The sequence below is a fragment of the Setaria viridis genome, chromosome 1 (assembly GCF_005286985.2).
Source record: "Setaria viridis chromosome 1, Setaria_viridis_v4.0, whole genome shotgun sequence".
NCBI classification, from domain to species: domain Eukaryota; kingdom Viridiplantae; phylum Streptophyta; class Magnoliopsida; order Poales; family Poaceae; genus Setaria; species Setaria viridis.
This window is the reverse complement of record NC_048263.2, coordinates 34,033,802-34,055,064: the sequence shown is the minus strand read 5'-3', so window position 1 is coordinate 34,055,064 and position 21,263 is coordinate 34,033,802. Positions and strand designations below refer to the sequence as shown.

At 52.4% G+C, this 21,263-nt stretch overlaps 2 protein-coding genes and 2 pseudogenes across 2 annotated transcripts; 1 reads left to right on the top strand and 3 right to left on the bottom strand.

Annotated features, from left to right (window-relative positions):
* Positions 1-1,679: 1,679 nt before the first annotated feature.
* LOC117835827 (scarecrow-like protein 21) lies at positions 1,680-4,066 on the top strand. Its single transcript, XM_034715174.2, has one exon. The coding sequence runs from the start codon at positions 1,970-1,972 to the stop codon at positions 3,878-3,880; it is 1,911 nt and encodes a 636-aa protein (XP_034571065.1). The 5' UTR covers positions 1,680-1,969; the 3' UTR covers positions 3,881-4,066.
* Positions 4,067-9,200: 5,134 nt separating this feature from the next.
* LOC117866999 (serine/threonine receptor-like kinase NFP) lies at positions 9,201-15,293 on the bottom strand. The gene is made up of 2 exons (XM_034751308.1): positions 11,423-15,293; positions 9,201-10,171 (listed from the first exon to the last, which is right to left on the bottom strand). Exons 1-2 carry the CDS (start codon positions 12,614-12,616, stop codon positions 9,422-9,424), a joined length of 1,944 nt encoding a protein of 647 aa, XP_034607199.1. The 5' UTR covers positions 12,617-15,293; the 3' UTR covers positions 9,201-9,421.
* A 1,184-nt stretch (positions 15,294-16,477) lies between these two features.
* On the bottom strand, positions 16,478-17,839 carry LOC140221687 (protein ALP1-like; annotated as a pseudogene).
* A 310-nt stretch (positions 17,840-18,149) lies between these two features.
* Positions 18,150-19,681, bottom strand: LOC140221686 (uncharacterized; annotated as a pseudogene).
* Positions 19,682-21,263: the final 1,582 nt, after the last annotated feature.

The window sequence follows — 21,263 nt, the reverse complement described above, 5'->3', positions numbered from 1 at the left end:
TTTCAAAAATCTGGACTCTTAGCTTGGCGCCATCCACGATAGCGTTAAACTTACACATCTCGGCACCAGCCATCCTGGCGTCAATGTCCATGCGCACCTGCTGACGCGGATGCCGACGTGGCGGGGGCTTGGCGCCGTAGGCCTTGGCGCCGAGCAATTTACCCCATGCCTCTCGACGTTTTGAACGAAACAAGTATAATTATTCCGAGGAGTATGCAAGAAACTATGCTGTGGTTTAACTGGTTAGGATGTGGGCTGCCAGTTGAACCACAACATAGTTTCTTGCATACTCCTCGGAATAATTATACTTGTTTCGTTTGAAACGCCGAGAGGCATGGGGTAAATTGCTCGGTGCCAAGCTTGGCGCCAAGATCCATGGCGCCATCCATGATGGCGTCAAGCCCCCACCACGTCGGCATCCGCGTCAGCCGCTGCGCATGGATCTTGGCGCCGAGACGTGTAAGCTTGGCGCCAGCATGGATGACGCCAAGCTAAGGGTCCATATTTTGAAATGATTCAGCCAGGGACGTATTCGTGAGAATTTTTCAAAAAAGACTAAAAAATAAAAAAGTTGAGACTGCCGCCTCCCCTCAAAAGAATACTATGTTCCATTGACTTTGTTGTCCTCTTACCACCTCCCTCAATCTCGTACTCCTACAGTATAATCAGATAAGCGTGCCATTGTCCTTTTGTCCACTTGTCCGCGGTCGTCACATGGTTCTGAGGTCTCGTCGTCTGTAGTCTGTACCAATGAACGTACTAGCAGCGAAAGTGATCCGTTTAAAAGAAGGTAGCGAAGGTGATTACTGTGGAACTCCCCAATCTTAGTCGGTGGCGTCGCGTCTGGTGCACCGGCAGGCGTCGCCGTGGGCGCCCCGCCCGTGGAGACGGTGGCGTCCGGACGAGGAGCATGGCTTGACGCGACGTCTCCCTCGCCCTCCCCGTTTTCCCATCCCTTCACACCACGGCCCCCGTCATCTCCACGAGTCCACTTCACCTGCCTGCTCCGCTCCTCGTCACTACTTACATACGCTGCTGATAAGCTGCATCCGGCAGCCTCACCACACGACACCCCATCCAGTCATACCGTGCATACGGCAGCCCTCGCATATTTTTGCACCAAAACCTTGCTCCGGACTCGGACCGGACCTTGCGACTGGCGACTGCGACAAGCCGACGAGGATTGCGGGGGCGTTTGGTTACTTTTGCTTATTTTTAGCACGTGTCACATCAAATATTTAGATACTAATTAGGAGTATTAAACGTAGACTATTTACAAAATCCATTGCATAAGTGGAGGCTAAACGGTGAGATGAATCTAAGCCTAATTAATCCATCATTAGCAAATATTTACTGTAGCAACATATTGTCAAATCATGAACTAATTAGGCTTAGATTCGTCTCGTCGTTTAGCCTCCACTTATGTAATGAATTTTATAAATAATTTACATTTAATACTTCAAATTAGTATCTAAATATTCGACATGATATGTGCTTGAAAATAAGAAGGAAACCAAACCAGGCCGCGTTCCGCTGATCCTCCACGTCCCAGCCAGGTAAAGCCCCGCACCCACCGATTGGTCAATTCCCCCAACCGCAGGCGCAGCCCCACGCGGCCACGGCCACGCCGTCAGCGTCATCGCTGCCGCACTGGCGTTGGCGTCGGATCCCAAGCAAAGCAAAAGAGTACGTACGCGCTTGTTCGCACCGGGGGAGGTCCGGTAGAAGAGGCATATTAACGTCAGGGCGGGCTGCGGAAAAGGCTGGCGCTTTATTAGCGGAGCAAGGAATTGAATGGGCGCAGCCGGTTCCTCGCTACGGGATTCCTTGTTTTCTCCACCTCCGCCTGCACGGTAGATTCGTCCCATCCCTCTGTCATTCTCTCATCTCTCTCCCGCTGGGCCTGCCTGCTCGCGTGCGGGGTGTCTCTGCTGCTCTTGCTTTGCTCTGGGCTTCGTCGGTCGGCGGCATGGAGCCCGCGGGCGCGCCGTGGTGCGACCCTCGCGGGGGGTACGGCTACGGTTACGGCGGCGGATCGGTCGCGCGGGCGCCGGGGGTGAGGCGGCAACCGCAGCAGCCGCCGCGGCAGGACGCTGCGGCCGTGGCGACCGGCGGGGTGCTGAAGAGGAGCCTGGGCGAGGTGGAGCGGTGGCAGCAGGCACTGTACCTGCGCGCGGTGAGGCAGCGCGTCACGGCACAGGCGCAGGCCGCGCACCCGCCGATCGACATCGGGGCCGTGCTGGCGAGGGCCGCCTCGCGGAGCTCGGGTTTCTCCGGGCCGCCTTCGGCTGGCTTCGCCGGGCTCTCGCCGCAGCCGTCGTCGACGCTCTCGTCGCTCACCACCGGGTCCCACATGGCGACACCGCAGCCGCAACCGCCGATGCAGCAGCTATTGCGGCGGCAGATGGCGGCTGCGCCGCCCGCGCCTCCGCAGGCTGCTCAAGCGGTGGTGGCCAGGGGACCGGCTGCGAGGCCCGCGACGGCGAGGGAGATGGTGTTGCTGCATGAGCTGGAGAAGAAGCTGCTGGGTGATGACGACGACGGCGATGCAGAGGCCGCGGGGAGCGCGTGCGGCTCCACGGTCACCAGCTCCGCGTGGGGGGACACGATGCAGGAGCTCAACTCCATCACCGCGGCGTCGTTGCCTTCTCTTCCCATGGCGAGCGCGACGAACAACTACAACAACACCGTGCCCATAACAAGGTCGCCGACGAACTCTGCCTCGTCGTCCACGGCTTCATCGACAGCGTCCAGCTCACCGCCGACCTCGGTAGCCTCGTCGCGGCAGCTGCTGTCCGAGACCGCCGCGGCCGTCGCCGACGGCAACCGCACCGCGGCCGCGGCTCACCTCGCGGCCCTGAAGACGACCGTGAACCCGCGCGGCGACGCGGAACAGAGGCTGGTGGCCATGATGGCGGCTGCCCTGTCCTCCCGCATCGGCCCGCCCTCGTCTCAACAACTCGCAGAGCTATGCGGCCCCGAGCAGCGTGCGGCGTGCCAGCTCCTGCACGACGTCTCCCCCTGCTTCGGCCTCGCCCTCCACGGCGCCAACCTCGCCATCCTCGACGCCGTGGCCGGGCAGCGCGCCATCCACCTGATCGACTTCGACGTCAGCGTCGCGCAGCACATCGCCCTCATCCAAGCCCTCGCCAGCCGCCGCGTGGCGGGCACCTGCCTCAAGGTCACCGCCGTCGCGGACCCCGCGTCGCCGTTCACGCCGGCTCTGACGCAGGCGCTCGCGGCCACCGGCCAGCGGCTCAAGAGGCACGCCCAGCAAGCCGGGCTGGAGTTCAGGTTCAACGCGGTCAGCTGCCGGGCCGGCGAGATCGACGCGTCGAGGCTCGGGTGCGAGCCGGGGGAGGCGCTGGCCGTGAACCTCGCTTTCGCGCTCTCGCGCGTCGCCGACGAGAGCGTGTCCCCGGCGAACCCGCGCGACGAGCTCCTCCGCCGCGTGCGCGCGCTGGGCCCGCGTGTCGTGGCGCTGGTGGAGCAGGAGCTGAACACGAACACGGCGCCGCTGGCGGCGCGGTTCGCCGACGCGTGCGCGCACTACGGCGCGGTGCTGGAGTCCCTGGACGCGACGCTGGCCCGCGACAGCCCGCAGAGGGCCCGAGCGGAGGAGGCTCTGGCCAACAAGGCGACCAACGCGCTGGCGCGGGAGGGGCCCGACCGGATGGAGCGGTGCGAGGTGTTCGGCAAGTGGCGTGCCCGGTTCGGCATGGCGGGGCTCCGGCCAGTGGCGATCGGGCAGGGCATCGCCGACCGCGTCAAGGCACGGCTCGGCCACGCACGCCCGGGGTTCGACGTGAAGCTGGACAGCGGCCGGCTCGGGGTCGGGTGGATGGGGCGCGTGGTCACCGTCGCATCCGCCTGGCGTTAGCCTTTTCCTGCCTGGTGCGATGAGCTCATCGGCTCCCGGGGCACAAAATTGTTGCCGTCACCAAATCCATTAGGAATCTGGACGAGCCATCCGAAGATGCCTAGCTGTAATCCCTCGAAATTCTTTATTGCCACCGCTTGTTGAATGTTGGAGAGTACTATCTGATTACATCATTCGTCGTTGGTACTCCTGTTCATTGACGTCCTCTGTTCATCAGCTCATGCTTGCCGTGGCTCCTTGTTGGTGTTGTATTTTTCGCGCCTGTAGCGCGCCCGGCAGCAGCACCTGGCAATAACCTCGCCCCGTTCCAGCGCTTTCACCTACCTAACTTTGATCCTATAGTTTAGGCAGCGTATCTTCAGTCTGAAGATTGGGGCCTTGTTTAGTTACCCAACTTTGTGGTGTCAAAATTACTGTAGCAACATTGTAGCGTTTCGTTTGTATTTGTGAATTATTATCCAAATATTGACTAATTAGGCTCAAAAGATTCATCTCGCAAAGTACAACAAAACTGTGCAATTAGTTTTTGATTTCGTCTACATTCAGTACTCCATGCATGTGCCGCAAGTTTGATGTGATGGGAAATTTTCATTTTATATAGTGTCAAAGTTGGGATTTTGAAGTGAACTAAACATGACCTGGATATCTTTTGTTTCCTTGTAAACGCAGGAGCACGCTTTCAGTTTGTGTAGTCTGCTGTTGGTTCAGGCTTTAAAAACCGGTGGCAAATATACGTTGCATGGGGGCCCGGTCGCCTGCTTTGCTTCCCACGATCAAATGCTACCCAGCCACGTTGGCGCAGGGTGTGGGTGCTTTCGGTGACAAGTCCCCTCAGTCCTTTGTCGGAACTGCGAAATTCTCTTTCATCAACCATGTTATAGTCCTCCGGTGTGCTCAGACATGTTATAGTCCTCTCTTATCTCGATCTGATGATCACCCTCAACCGGTCAACCCTCGCGCTGCAGCGTGACGCTACGCAGGAACGGCATCTGTATTTTGGTGGGTTGCGCTCGTGCGCACGGAACGGAATGCCTCTCATCCCCGGTCTCGCGGCGAGGTTCCGAAACACGGTGGTCGGTCGTGCGCCGGGGTGAGCGTGAACGTGGAAAACGCGGAATCCGCGCGCTGGCTGACACGTTTTCCTCCGTGAGACCGTGACCGAATACAGCCTGACTGCGTGAGCGATCAAGGCAGCAAAATGCATATGCGATGTGTGCCAGCGATTAGGCCAGGCGAACGTTTTATATCTGCGCTTTTGACCCTCCGGTTCTTTTAAAAGCCGCAGCCCTGCATAACCAACAGGAACAGGGCTCCTTCCGTTTCCTCCTCAAAGAAGGTCACCGCCTTGGTCCTTTGTTAATCTACTGCAGGAATGAATGTGGTGGGCATGGACATTTGACTGTTCAAAATCTTGCCTAGTCTGAGACTGCGGGGGCGATGCAGCGCCGGGGCACGAATGCGTGATGTCTCGGCAAGAACAGCGTTGACCTGCAGAGTATAACATATTAACAGCCTAGTCTCGTTTGCCATATTGGGTGAATTTGAATAAACGTGTCTGATCCAGGGGGCCGCCGGTCATGACAACCGATCGATCAAGGGCTCATGATAAGCACCCGATAGTTAGCTGGGGCCTGGGGGCATATCCTCCGTTGCACGCGTTACGTGTTCGGTTCTGGACGCTGACTTTGTGCGGCCGCCGGCCGGCACGGTTCCAGGCTTCCAGCCTTGTGTGTTGTGTCTACGGGACAGCGAACGAGAGAGCGCATGCGTGCAAAGAAGAGCCAGGAGGGCCATGCATGCTGCAGGCCCGTTGTGAGCATGAGCACACAGATTCTCTAGCTGTGTGGTACTGACGCGTACGTGACAGTACTAGTGGAGCACATAACTGGTGCACCGGCGTGGTTGGTTAGCTCGCTCTCAGCTGCTGGTGCTTTATTTACTAAACTTTTACGTGTGGGCTCAATTAACGTTGCTCGCGTTGACGTATTTCTACTTCCATTTTGCATGGATGTCGTGTTGTGTTGGTTCTGAATTACTCCCCGTTTTTTAAAAAATAGTTCGTTTTAGCTTTTCTAAATACATAAATTTTACTATGCACCTAAATAAAATCCTATATTTAAGTGCATAGCAAAATCTATGTACATAGAAAAATCAATACGATGTACATTTTGGAACGGATGAAGCAATAGTACTCGTGAGGTATTCTATTTTTTCTCCGCGTCGCACATTGGCTCCTTACATTGCCCCACTGATTCCAAGTGCCCTCGAATGAGGTCTCAAATGCTTGAGCGGACATAATGTTAAATTAAGTATATTTGGAATGTTGAATTAGGTGTTGAATAATATCGAATCAAGCCTTTCAAAATGTTGAATCGACATTATGAAAAAGAAAACTAAAGCTAATATCCAAAGTATTGGCTTTAGTTTAAAGAAATGTTGTATCAAGCTGTTTAAAATGTTGAATGCAATAAACGAATATGAAAAACATTAAAAGCAAATTAGTAAATTACTAGTAACACGAACATTTGACAAGAAAAAGAAAACATAGATGTCAATTTGTATGGTGAGGTACCTAGGTGGAGGGCATTTTGTCAGCCCCCGCGTCGCTCCCCTGAGAGCGACACCTCCCCCCCCCCCCCCGCGCGCGCCTCTCCTCCCACCTCGCCGTCGCCGGAGGAGGCCACCGGAAGTCCGACCGGCTACCGAGGACGGCGGCGGCAGGGCACCCGTCATTTGGGGCTCTACGCCGAGCCGGGAGCGGAACGAGCTTCGACCCGGCGAGCTTCGACCGGGCGGCGTGACAGGGGCGGCCAAAGCCAGGATCCGACCCTTCCGTGGGTGGATCCGACCTTCCCGCCCCCGGATCCGTCGAGCGGCAGTGCCGAGGTGCACCGGCAGTCCGTCTACGAGGGGCGGTAGCGGTCGAGCGGTGGCGGCGAGGTGTGTTGGCAGTCCGTCTGCGAGGGGTGGTAGCGGTGGTGGCAACGTACGCCGGCGGTCTGGCTGCGAGGGGCGGCGGCGATCTGGCTGCAAGGGTTGTGGGATGGCGGTGGTCTGGGCGGAGGAACACGCCGCGGAGACGGGTGCTGGCGGCAAGGCGGTATGCCGTAGCGTGATGCGCGCTCACCGTCCGGCTCGGCAATGCGAGGTTCAGTGTGGAGGCCAGCGCGCTGCGGCGCTGGCGACGAGAGGCGCAGAGGCAGGGCACAGAGGTGCTCGCGGCAGGAAGGAAGCGGCGTGTAGCATGCGGAAAGGATGGTGTGTGTGGCCCGTACAGTCACGACGGAAGCCGGCGGCGACGGAGAGGCGCCAGGACAGCTGGTGGTGTGAGTGGAGGCAAGGTCGTCGGAATGGTGCCTGATAGCACCTCAGCGCTACCCTTCTCATGTCCTCGTCGGCGATGCAGATGCAGTTTTGCGGTGCCGCCATGGTGGTGGGGCTGGAGGGTGCAGGGTATGCTCGTGGCACCATGGTGGTGATGCATGATATGTCGAGCCATCCTTCTGGCGCGGACGTCACGGAGATGATGGGGAGCGAGAAGCTGCCACAAGTGATGCCCGGTGGCAAGTCGCGAGACGCCGGGAGGCGCACCGTCGCTGGGAGGAGCGCGCGGCCGGGAAAGCACGTGGTGGCTAAGAGGAGTGCGGCGGCCAGGAGGAGCATGGCAAGCGGACGCGCAGCATCGGCAGGGAGGTGCTGGCGGTGGAGGGCGCTGCGCGTGGGTAGCGATGGAGGCCGGCGACAGAAACGGAGGTGGAGGTACGGTGGCATGGCAAGTGGAGGCGCGGCGGCGACGTCGCTTCGGCTGGGTTGCCGTAGCAGTGGTCCAGGAGTGTCGAACCATGTACGTGCAGTGAGGGGTTGTATTGCTCCGAGCGAAAGCCATCACCGGCCTTCGTGCTAGTGGACATCACGGCGGTGTCCTAGGACGTCGTCTTCCATGTTGGGGGCGTCATGTTGGAATTACGACCCTGCTGCACGGGGTTCTTTGGGTGAAAATTCTATCCAGATCCTGGATGAGCGATGGCGGCACTATTGGTGTTGTGCCCTCCTTGGAGGCATCGTCTCTAGAGACCCAACTTGGTTCGTGGCATTGCTGAACCATTGTCATGGGAGGTCATTGCCGAGGGTGGCAAATCCGCCGCGTGGTGAGCTGAATGGGTGTTGCTGAGCCCATGTGTAGGCGATCGAAGTTATGGTGGTGGCTAGGGGTTGTTGCATGGTCATCAGATTTGGCTGCTTGCAGCGGACCGCGGCGGCTGACGTTGCTTGGTAGCGATAAGTGCGGTGTGGGACTGCGTCGGAGGACAGCGCTTACGGTAACGGCAGCGTGGGACGACTAGGCTTGTAGCGGATCGCGGCGGGTTGCTCAGCTTAGCTGGGCTATCCGGTGCGGTACATCGTCGGAAGGTGGCGCAAGCGACTTCTCTAGCCTGCTGACACTGCGGAGAAGGGTACGTATGAGGGTAAACAACGAGGAGAGGTCGACACACTGCGGTGGCTTGGCTGATCAATGGAGATCTTGGGAAATGAGGCAATATCGCTCAACACTCTGACAGCAACAAAAGAAACAGATCCGTGATGTGGAGTACTACGGCAGGCGTGGCAAGGCCCCCGCGTACAGTGTATCTTCAAGGCGACGAGAGAGGTAGAGTCTAACGGCGGATGTGGCGAGGCTCCCGCACGTTGTGTTATCGCGGCGACGACTACGAGGTAGGCTGCGAGAGGTTCGGATTCGGTGCTATCACCCTATCAGGTGGAGAGTGATGTTACAGCGGCACGATGGCAGAAGGTCCTGCATGACGATAGCCTTCTCGGTGCGGTGTAGCCTACTTCTCGGTTCAACGTCGACGCTAGGTTACGCTGGGAGGTTTCGGCGACTTCTTGACCGTGTGTACGGTGGTACGGTTTGCGGTAAGGCTTCGGTTCTGTCGCCGAGGTGTTGAGAGGAGTGAAGTTCGGCGATGGTTGATGTCACAATCCAACCGGCCAATGTGTTGTAGAGTTGTGTTGCTATGAGGGTATGGTGCAGCATACGTTGAGGATTAATCCAATCTGTCTTGTTTTCCCTTTTTAATGTTTTCGTCCAGCCTAATCTTCATCTTCTTTATTAATATAATTGGCGGTCGACAGCTCTCCCGTTCGTTAAAAATAAACGAAAACATTGCCGGCCATTGTCCTTTGTTAACGGGCCGCGCGCATTGCTGGACTAGTTAGTTGGGCTGTCCGATCTGATAGCTCTTTGAAAATGAACTGGGCTAGAGGGCCTATGAACGATGTTTGCAAACATCTGATACCATACATAAACCAAAGCCACAAATTGCTGCTAGTCGTAACTTTATTTGCTACGATTGATCCTCATCTGCGTAATTACACAGCTTTAACAAGAGTACACCTCAAGCCGATTGATCGCGGCCGTCATAGTGCCGGCGTTATTACTCACTGCTCACTCACCGTCCGCTCGCTAGACCTTAACATTTACAACGCGAACTGATGGCTAAAAAGTATTACTACCGAGTACTAACCAAACCAAAGGATGGTTCACCGGGCAGCGATTTCGCCGCTACCGTCAACGGACACACTCTCGCCGGAGTAGTCGGCGAAGTGCTCGTCCGCCTTGGACAGCGTGTAAGCCACGTCCACCATGCTGGGCCGCTTGGACGGGTCCTTGTGCAGGCACGCCCTGGCCACGCTGACCACGCTCGCGACGCTCCCCGGCGGGCACGTCTGCTCCTTGAGCGCCGGGTCCATCCACGCCGCCACGCGGGCCTCCAGCCTCTCGTCCCGTCCCCGGAACACCCTGTCCTCCGCGTCCGCCCACAGCGGCTCGCCGCCCTCGTCGGCGGCCTCGCGCCCGGACACGAGCTCGAGCAGGACGACCCCGTAGGCGAACACGTCCATCTTGGTGGTGACGAGGCCGTCGGCGAGGTACTCAGGCGCGATGTACCCCTGGGTGCCGACGATGTGGGTGGTGACGGCGTTGTGGCCCGTCTTGGCGAGACCGAAGTTGGCGATCTTGGCGCGCATGCGGGCGTCCAGGAGGACGTTGCTGCTCTTGATGTCCTTGTGCACCACGCGAGGCCAGGTGTGCTCGTGGATGTACTGCAGGCCGTGGGCGAGGTCCAACGCGATGTGGAGGCGCGCGCGCCAGTCCAGGCGCCGCGCGCGGTCGCGGTCAAGGAGCCACAGGTCCAGCGAGCCGTTCTCCACGTACTCGTACACCAGGTAGCAGTCGCCCGTCGACGAGTTGATGCAGAAGCCCTCCAGCTTCACCAGGTTGCTGTGGTTCACCTGCCGCACGAATTATTATACAATTAGCTCCGAATCTTGCGAAACTCGAAATCCTGCTGCCTTTTCACAAACGTCCGTCGACCGTCGTCATCTTTTGCTATACATCGCGTCGTGGGTTGACGAGTTGGTGATGCTGATGCGAAGAAATTCAACGACCTAGTCAATGTCCCCCTACGTGTCAGCTATTGAGACAGCAGACTTTGTTGAAAAACGGAGATGTAGGCATGTAGCCGTGTACGTATGGTGATATTTACTTGCGCATGTGATCGTGCCGCAGACTGGCAAAGTACAAATGAAATGCAATGCACCCTTGTGGAGCTGTCGCGCACACAAGATTCCTACGACCCAGTGGGCAGCGGCTGGCTGGTGATTGATGAGGTGACGAGCAATCTATACTCCTACAGCTTTGACCATGTCCCCATCCTGACATGCAGTGATCGGGATGATGTGCATACTCTCGGAGCCATTCCCGTCTCCCAAGCCATACCCTACACGATACGCTATGGTTCGCAGGGCATCTCCATTAGAGAGGGCAAGGGAATTAAACAAGTACCCCATCAAGTGGTTGGGTGATCTATGGTTGGATGTTCTTGTATTTTTCGAAGGCTTGTGCGATCCATCCAAGTTCTGCCCTGCAGAGCCGCTTCAAGGCATCTGATGGCAGTCTCACACAGCGACAGATCTAAAATTAAACTTCCTCAACCCACTAGCATCAATAATTTGGCCTGTCATTAATCGAACAAAAGAAAGATGAATCAGCCAATAGAGAGATGGCCCCTCGCCAGTTGACGTCCATGTCAGTAGCAAGATTCCAAACCAATGACCCATTGCCTTACAAAAGGGAACTCAGGCACAAACATGGCCTTAAAATACTGCTACAACACTACTTCCACTAGTTATTATGTTGGCTGCTGTTAGTCCAATTAATTAACCACTGCGATCATTTCATTTGGAACGGATAGAGTTATAGCAGTGCGTGCTCTTTGTTTAGAAGTGCGTTCTTTTGTTTAATCTCCTCAACAAAAACTAACGGATATGAGCACGAACGTTCTTTAAATCATACTGTCCCAATCATAAATGAATTTTCTAATGGTGAAATCAATCTCAATAGATCAGCAAGCAAGGCTTAGTGATTATCGTTTTCTTTGTTAGTGATGAGCAAATTAATTCGAAAGCAATTTTTAATTCTGAGTTGTGACAGCACTGGAGCAAACAATTCAATTGGGGAAGAAAGACTGAAAGAGGCCGCACCTTCTGCAGGATCTTGAGCTCCTCGCAGGCGTCCCACTTCATCTTCTTCACCGCGAACACCTCGCCGTCGATGTTGGCCTTGTACACGCTGCCGTTGATGAGGTGCGCGTCGTCGAATCCCCCCGTGCCGCGCTCCAGCTCCTCGATCTTGAACACCCTGTACTTGTCCAGCCACTCCGATATGTCGCTGACCAGGAACCTCTCCCCGCCACCGCCGGACGAGCTCTTGGCGAACCTGCCGCCCTCGACGCCGTCGCCGTTCACCACCGCGTCCCCTCGTCGTCCCTTCGCCTTGAGCCGTCTGCACAGGCAGGCCAGCAGCAGCATCTGCAGCAGCCAGAGCGCGCCGACGACGCCCAGCCCGACGGCCAGCCCGGTGACCACCCCGTTCCGGTCGTTGCTCACGACGGTCGTGTTGGGGGAAGCGGACGGCGGCGGGGAAGCCGGCTTCACCGAGGCGTTGTTTACTCGCACGATTGGGGGCATAAAATCAGAAACCGGCCGGCGGAGCGGCACTAGTATCTCCGCGAACTGCTGCGTCCTCGGCTCGGGCCCGTTGAGGGAGACGAGCGACTGGGAGTCGACGGCGAAGGCGGCGGCGATTGTCGCGTAGGTGTCGCCCGGCTGCATGACGTAGGTGACGAGCGCCGTGGCGTTGTCGGTGACAGCCGGGCACTGGCAGAAGACGGGGAACGTGACCATGACGCCGACGTCGAGGTTGGTGGGCACCAGCGTCGGGTTCACGCGCTCCACCGCCTGGTACTGCGTGAGGTTCTGCAGCTTGGTGGTGGAGATGATCCAGTAGGTGTCCCCCGGGGTGATCTGGTACTGCGTCGGCGCGTAGGCGTTGGGCGACCGGGAGGGGCAGCCGCACTGGAGCGGCACGAGCAGCGGCTGCCCGTTCGCCGGCGCGGCCGAGGTGGAGAGGTTGTTGGCGTGCGCGACCATGAAGCGGCTGACGCCGAAGAGGTCGCCGATGGCCGCGAATTCGAGCGGCACCCCCGCGAAGCCGGCGCGGTAGAGCGCGTACGCCTGGCACGGGTAGGTGCTGTTCCTGGAGCAGTTGAACCCCTGGACGGACGCCGGCGCCGGCGCGGTCGCGTTCTGGGACCGCGCCGGGGCCGGGAGCGTGCACAGGCACAGCAGGAGCGGCAGCGCGCCTAGCGGGGGCAGCAGCCGCGGCGGCCTCGCCATGGCTAGCGATGTGGATAGGCCCGGCACGCGCGCGCCTGGGCTGGGTTGGTGGTGGCGGTGGCTGAGCAAGTTGCAGGCTGATGCGGGTTTTGTTGGGAGAGATTGTCAGAGTGATATATGCGCGAGCGGCGAGGGCGAGGCTGCCGCAGCCGCAATAGTCACCTGGGTTTATGTTCGGTGGTTGTCGCGAGCGGCGGAATCGTCAATCGTGGGCGGCGGCTTGCGTTCGTCGGGATCCTTTGCCGGAGCCGGGGCTTTTCGCTTGACCCTTGACTCGCTCGGGTTGTGGGGGCAGGGGGGCGCGATATTTTTCGTTTCTGTAGGCGGGGCGCAAGGAATTCCTTGCACTCCGGTCACCATCGTGGACGACTAGTCCCCCGTGCCCGTGGTGCCCCGTTACTTTTCCAATCGCGCTTGGACTGGCAACAGATTGGCCCGGGCCCGTGAAATTTTCCATGATTCTTACCAGCCACTCCAGGGGGACTCAACGATTGGAGAAGTGGGTGTGTTAGTGGAAACCCAAGAAATGTCCCGTGTGTTACCGCTTCAGTTGACAGGCAGGTGGGTTTGGTAAATGTTGATGCGTGTCACCTCTTGCTCCCTCGTCAAACTCAGAGATGCGGTGATTGGTTAGCGCTACTTTTTGAGGGTGATGCCAGTGTGACTCAGTCAGTATCACGCTAACGTGAAAGACGGAGCTGGCACCGTGACAAATTTCAAGGGTCATGCTCGCGACGTAGAGGAGACGTTCGGCAGCAAACACCATAATCATCGGCTTCGTTTGGAAGCACTGGAAAAAGCTGTTCTACTTTCTACATTCTAGATTTGTTTGATTCTTCATTCAATTTTGATGAGTTCTTTTATTCCCGGCCAAAATTAGAATTAGTTTTTTTTTCTATCAATTCGCTGAAACAAAACCTGAGATTCCAATTGACGGAAAAACCATCTTACTAACTGAAGGACTGGGACCGGGACACACAACCAGAGGGGGATCAATGAGAACCTTTAAAAATTATCTCTGAGAATAAGGGTTATATCCCGATTGCCACTCCAAATACACATCGCTTCTAATCGTCAAGATGACACCAGGTAACTCGTGACAAGCTCAAGATTATAAACACTTAAAGTGCAGTGGAAGCAAATGCAAAACGAGACTCTGAAAAGTTTGCACAAGAGACTACTAAGCATGCTACAGTATGGATTAAGCACAACCACAACCACAAGAGATTAAGCGCAGCCACTACAAGTTCCTGACAGATTGATAAAGCACTTAAAAAACTGATCTAACTAGCAATGCTACAGTATCCATCCATACATATCGAGACAAGGTCCAGGAGGTCAAATGAAACAGCTAGAGATAAAAACAATTAACTTGCTGCCGACCAACACATGCATCCATGAAAAGAACTTGACAAATTGCTAAATGCTCAGAGCAAAGCTTTACTTCACTGTTCAAATAAACATGCTATAGGTCACACACAGGAGCTCAAAGATCATCTAATGAAAGTACTCAACCGACCAGCCAAAGCAAACAATGATTAAACAATTGAATCAATAGCTGTATCACTGTAGCATGAAAGTGACAGTGCATCTTGCTAATGACCTCCTAAGCTGCTTAATTACCTGCAAAGAACCGAGCATCCCCTACTGTCCACCTGCACCTGCAGAAGAAAAACAGAGAGGATCGAAAGCTAGCAGCTGCAGAAAATTGATCGTCAAAATGTAGACTGTCAAACAACCGAAGCAACTGAGCTACTGCTTTGGCTAAACGATAAAGCAAAAGACAAACCCTGCTGCTGCTCTGAACAGCTGAAAAATGAATCACGAAGAAAATAGCAGAGAGCCAAGAGCTGCTGCAGCGGGCAGAGAGAAAAGGCAAAGCTTGAGCTGCTGCCGCCCGTCTGAATCGATGGAAACTCAAGTGCAAAGATCGACAGGCTAGCTGATGCGTCGGAAAAACCAAGCACTGCACCGCAAGGATCGATGACCTGCAGACCAAAACAGCAACCGAGCGAAACCCAGAGTTGCAACATGCAAAATCGATCAAGGAAAGAAAGCTTGTTGCTGCAGATGCTGACCGCCTGAGAGAAAAGATCGAGCACAGGGCAGCACACAAGAATCTCAGCTGACTACCCTCGCTTCGAACAGGAACAGCACCTCGAGCCTCCCTTCGAAAACCAAGAACTCGATCAAAACAGCTCGGATTCACACAAGATTTGAACCACAGCCTCACGGGATCATGCGCAAGCTATTCCAACCGAAAACACCTGAAAAGATAAGCCTTTAACTTCAAATTCAGAGATCTCGTGGAACCCTAGATGAAGAACAAATCGGGGGGGAAAAACCCGAAATCGAAGATGCTTGCGAGAGGATTAGATCAATTGATGACACAGATGTATTTTCACATATCCAAGCAACAAAAACCCTCAAGAAATCCGACATAAATCGCAGCCAAGTCGCAAGAACGAAAAACCACCAAAAAAAAATCACCCGAAAATATCAAAAAGATAAACGCTCGGGTGGAGCAACTGTGTACGAGATTGAAACTCATGCTCGGTTAGCAGCCACTCCCAGCAAAATAAAAACTATGGATGATAAAAAGATCTCTCGTCTCTCCCTCTCCCGTGCCAGCCTTGAGAAATGGGTGCCCCCAGCTCACTCCACACACACACACACACACACACACACACACACACACACAGATATATATATATATATATATATATATATATATATATATATATATATATATATATATATATATATAAATGCATTTGGCAAATTACATCCCAAACACCCCGTTGAACGGGCCTCGATGCAAGTTTCGTGATGGTGCCACGCGTCCTCAGACGGGACGTCGTCCGGCCACACTGGACTCACCCTCGATTTTAAGGCCTACACGCCGCACCCGACGTAACTCACCGATGTCGACGCATGTCTAGCCTCCGTCAAATTTTCGACGTCTCCAAGTATTTTGCTCCCGCTTCCAGGCCGACTACTCGACTTGCCTTTGTCCCGCTTGACTCGACCGGCGCCGTCTCCATCTCGTATAATCTCGTTCTTCCGTGCAGCATGTGGATCGTCTATGACTCCATCCGGACTTCTCGGGTCCCTCAGTCCAAGCCTACTCGTGTTCACCCTTCACAACCTTAGTACATCGACATGAACCTTTTGCTTGATCTTCACCTCATGTCGTCGACAGCCATGTTGCATCCAACACTTGCACATCACATATGTTTTTGTAACATCCGTAAAAATTTACTAACTCAAATCATCCGTTGACCGTTGAGCTCCCGGAAATTCTTTTCTTCCTGGCGACTTCGCCGTCCCGGCACCCAACGCCGACAACCATCTTTTTCTTCCTCCGCAAATTTCACCGCGTGCCCGTAAAAAATCCGTCACGCGTGCCTGACCGTTTTCTGCATTTTTCGCCAACTCTCCCTTTCTTCTCTCTCTTTCTTTTTCCCTTTTCCCTTTTTTTCTTTTTTTTCTTTTCCTTCTCTCTTTCTTCCTTCTTCTTCCTTCCTCCTCCTTCTTCTTCCTTCCTCTTTCTCCTTCCTTCCTGGTCGAGCGCACGCCAGCCCCTTCCCTGGCGCCTGCTCCTCCCCTGGCTGGCCCCAGCGCCACTCCCAGGTGGCATCATCCATCATCTCTCATGCATATAGTTGATGTCAGGTAGGATGCACACGGACTCCAGTAGCCATCAGGTCACACAACACTCCAGAAATCATCATCTACAAGGGCAAAACAGTAAACAGATGAATTTTTAAAAAATCATTATTTAGTAATATTTGCACACAAAGATGAACTAGCATGAGCTACTAGGATGACTTAGCAATATTTGCACACAAAGATATGTACCTAATTATTTTGCCTATTTGAATTCCCAAACTTTTGCCAAATATGATCAATCAAATCAGATTGAAGTTGTTTGTACGCTTCACGATCGTGTAAGGTGGTATTTCTGTTAAGCACGTCTTCCATCTCTGGGTTTTTTCCATGAGAGATTGTAGCTTCGTGAATAGTATATGTGCTAGCTTCCTCATTCAAATCAAGTGGAACCTGCTCTATATCCTTCTCATCTTCAATTATCATGTTGTGGAGGATTATACAAGCAAGCATGATATTCTCAAGATCCCCTTGCTTGTAGAGACGCACTGGTCGACGCAAAACACAAAAGCGAGACTGCAAAATACCAAAAGCGCATTCAACATCCTTCCTTGCCCCTTCTTGCTGTTGTGCAAAAAGTTTATGTTTGTCTGATTGTGGTTCACATATAGACTTCACAAAAACAGGCCACTCTGGATATATGCCATCAGCTAGGTAATAGCCGATATCATATTGTCTTCCATTGATAGAGTAATGCACCTTAGGAGCTTCTCCTCTCAGCTGGTCGACAAACAAATGTGATTGGTTAAGCACGTTGATATCATTGTTGGATCCAGCAACACTAAAAAAAACGTGCCATATCCAACGATCGTGCAAAGCAACTGCCTCTAGAATGATCGTAGGTACACCGTGATCACCGCAGGTATACATGCCCTTCCATGCATAAGGGCATTTTTCCCAATACCAATGCATACAATCAATACTCCCTAGCATACCAGGGAACCCACAATGCTCATCGATCTCCATTAAGTGTTCAACATCTTGTACTATTGGTCACCTCAAATACTCCGCTCCAAATTTATCAATCACTCCCTTCACAAATAACTTCAAACACTCTATTGCAGTACTTTCACAAATATTAATGTACTCATCAAGCTGGTCTACAGGGCTCCCATTTGCTAACTGCCTTATAGCAACAGTGCACTTTTGGATTAGCGATAGCCCAGGGCGATTGACAGCATCGAATCTTAAGGTAAAAAATGGAGACCACTCACCGAGGGCATCGACAATGCGCAGAAACAGAGGTCTCCTCATCCTAAACCTTCTACAAAAGATTGTAGAATTGTAGACAGGATTCTGCGTGAAATAGTCATCCATAAGCCGCTGATTGGCTTCTTCACGAGGCCTTGCCAAATATCTCCTTGGACCACTGTTACGTCTACTCCCTTCTTCTAGCACTTCAATTTCATCCCTCAATTTTGCAACCACTTGATCTTGCAGGTCTTCTAATAAATCTTGCTCAGCCACAAAAGCATTGACTATGTACAAATCTTCTAGATCTATGCTGCCATCCTCATCATTAGGATCAGCATCATGTGGTGGCTGGTGAGACATTATGGGTAGATAGAGAGGAGAACTACATGTGCACACAGAGGGCAGACTGTCGGTGCATATATAAATATATATGTGTGTGTACAACAATTAAATACTACAGTGACACAGGAAACAAATAGGCAGCCCCCCACGAGCACAGTAGAGATGCAGTGTTCACACCAGCAGGTAGCGTTCACACAAGTTTGACTATTTTCCAAGCAAATAAAGTTGCAGTGTTCACATGCAGTTTTCAGCTTCATAGGAATAAATATTGATAGCAAATAAAACTAGTAACTCTATAAAAAAATAGCATAGCAGTTTAGCAAATACCTTAATTATCTGTAGCAAATAAGACCATCCTCATGCTCTCTATTGCTTTCTCCCTCTCAGCCAAAGCATGTGCACTCAAATTGCTTCTGGGTGCTAACAATAGCTCTTTATAAGTGTCTAGCATTTTACACTTCACTTGTTCTTGTGCTGCCTTATGTGCAAGCTTGGCCACTTCAAGGTTACTGTTTGTCAAATTTTGTTGCACGTCTCACGATCCTTTCTAGCGATTGTGCTTACTTTAATGAACTTGTCTAGCTTCTCAGTAATAGCTGAATAAGCATCAGATGCCTTCTTTTTCCCATAGCGCTCATCCTTGGCCTTCTTATGACCCATAGGACGAATATTAGAATTATCATCCAAATTCACCACTTCAGTTGGCTTAGTAGTTGCACCCTTATCGTTTTCCTTTTCCATTTTTTTAACATATGCAGACCACTTTCTTTCATCTCGAACAACCTTCCATATATGCTTCAGCATGAAATCTTTATCATTTTGTGTAGAGGCATACATCTTGTCAGCAAGATCCGTCAATTAGTCATCACTAAACCCACTTATGTGCACTCTATTGGTTTGTATCCAGCAACCATGATACTCACTCATTGGTTTCTTAACACGATCCCAACGGATTTTCAGGTGGTTCTAGTTTCTATTGTGGCAACTCTTTGTGGTGTGGTTGTACTCTTTAGTAACATCCACCCAATATTGATCTGCCTTTCTATCAGTTCCATCAACTGGGTCCTTTGAGTTACACAACCAAGCAGTGGCCTACAAAGTTTACAAAGTAAGAAAGGTGGCTTACCAATCTAATGTCTTCATCTTTCGTCCAGTTCAATCGCTTGTCGGTCCTAGGATCTTGGGGGTTTTCATCAGCATCCGCATCAACATCAATTGTTTCTTATTTTTTTACATTGCTTCTACCTGTCGGGGTTTGTTCAGAACTTGGAGCAATTGGAGAAGTTGCACTTTCCTTTTTGTAGTTCCAACAAAATGGAAATTTTCATTGAGATGGTTAGGAGATTGATCTAACTGCAGATTGGTAAACCCACCTGGTGGGTAAATCCTGAAAAAAGAAAAAAAAAGATATGTTCAGTGGAACTAATGTGCTACAAACATGTGGAAGTATAAAAAAAATATGACAGCTCTTTGCTAAACCATACTGATTATTTATCAGAAAAAGATATACTAGTGCAAATAATATTAGTAATTTTCAGAAGATTACTAGAATAAAATTAACAACTCTTTGCTAAACCATACTAGATGCACTGCTTGAAGGACTTGTGTAGGAGTGAAATAAACATACCCTTCAGTGAAAGAGGCCATAGGAGATGAGCTTGTCCACCACGCAGGAAAACCGGTGAGTTGAATACTTGCGGGTGGTGGAGATGATGCTGCAGCCAGGGTGGCGTGAGCAACAGCGACCGACGGAGATCCAGTAGCAAGGGTGGCAGGAGCACTATCGACTGAACTGGATCCAGCAGCAAGGGCGAAGGGAGTACCAGTGCCTCTCCTGAAATTTGTCGCCTGGTGATTCATTTTCTCAGATATTTGGGATGGATTGGGGGCAGAGGAGGCTAGGTCTTGGAATTGGGGCGCACCTCTATTGATTCCAGTGAGCGAGCGCAAGAGAGGGTGACGCGCGGGAGCGAGCGCGCGGGAGAGGAATTGCAGCCCTGCTCGCTCCCGCCATCTGCGCGGCGGCGGTGGCGCACTGGATCCGGATGGATGCCGCTCAAAACTACTCGAGTCTCCCAACAGGGTTTGGGTGGTTTTGTGGTGTCTCGGTCCTTGCGTCAACTCGGTTCCGTGAGGAGGAAATCATTTCTCTATTTTGTGCTCTCACTCATCATTAATTATTTTACCACATAAGCAAAAAAGCTGAGCTGTCAAGATAATTAGTAGACATAGAAACCACCATAAATACTCCATTGGGACTTTCCTTACTAGCTTGGGCCGGACCGTGTAATGATTTCGGACTTCAGCGTGAAAAAGGCTCGAGATGGCTATTGGGTCTGTTGAGCTGGGCTGAATCAGGTCGGTGCCGGCGCAAATGGTCAAAACACGACCAAAAAAAGAGCGTAAGCCTAATGGAGGTTTGAATTTTGATCACGACACTCGACAGCACCGTCAATTAAAGCTGTATACAGCCATTCACACGGGGTGCTTATCGAAGGGGACGCTGCTTTGCCAGCAGTCAAATGAACTAGGATGCGCGTACGCCACGATGTATCCAGCGATGTCCCCTCTTAGAGCTACAAGCCTACAACTTTCTTGTTATCTGACTCGGTGGATTGCGGAAATGAGCGTGGTTCGGACTTGAGACGTTCAGATTGGATATGGCACCATGTATCTCTCTCAGACCATTCTAGCTCAATCGTGTATCTGGTGTTGCTCATTTGCGCAGCGCAGGTAGGGGCCGGGCGGCGGGCGACGCGATAAATTCACGACGCGTCTGCAGCCTGCGCTCGATTAGGGCTGTTTGTTCGCGTCACATCGAATATTTGATACTAATCAGAGTATTAAATATAGGTTAGTTACAAAACTAATTGCATAAATGAAGATTAATTTGCAAGATAAATCTATTAAGCTTAATTAATTTATAATTTGACCATGTGATGCTACAGTAAATATATGGTAATCATGGATTGATTAGGCTTAATAGATTCGTCTCGCGAATTAGCCACGGCTTATGCTATTAGTTTTATAATTAATTCACGTTTAATTCTTCTAATTGATATCAAATGTGACCCGAACTAAAAATTAGTTCATGGATCCAAACACCCTTTTATTATGATAGAGTAAGCACACTTGGTGAGAGGGACAACCCAACTCGGCTGATCTTGCGATGATACGGCGTGTATGAAAGTATTATTTTTGTTGGAACTTTGGAGCCACAGATCCCTATCGCCGCATATAACAACAAGTCAATGACCACAACGCGGACTCGTGAACCTCGTGCTTCATTTCGAACGATATATCCACCTGGGACTTGCATTGCACTTGGTTTCGCTGTCGATTGAAATTGAGGGAGTGACTCAGTTGGAGGGAGGATAACTTTACTTATTACTAGTAATTATTAACAGGATATAGTAAAGATTTCGTTGTCTGGAAAGTGAAT

What these genes read in the sequence shown, in the direction of transcription:
- LOC117835827 (XM_034715174.2), top strand. Translation starts at nt 1,970, where the DNA reads ATGGAGCCCGCGGGCGCGCCGTGGTGCGACCCTCGCGGGGGGTACGGC.
- LOC117866999 (XM_034751308.1), bottom strand. Translation starts at nt 12,616, where the DNA reads ATGGCGAGGCCGCCGCGGCTGCTGCCCCCGCTAGGCGCGCTGCCGCTC. An exon ending in AGCTCAAGATCCTGCAGAAG is followed by an intron (nt 10,172 to 11,422) that starts GTGCGGCCTCTT and finishes TTCGTGCGGCAG; the next exon opens with GTGAACCACAGCAACCTGGT.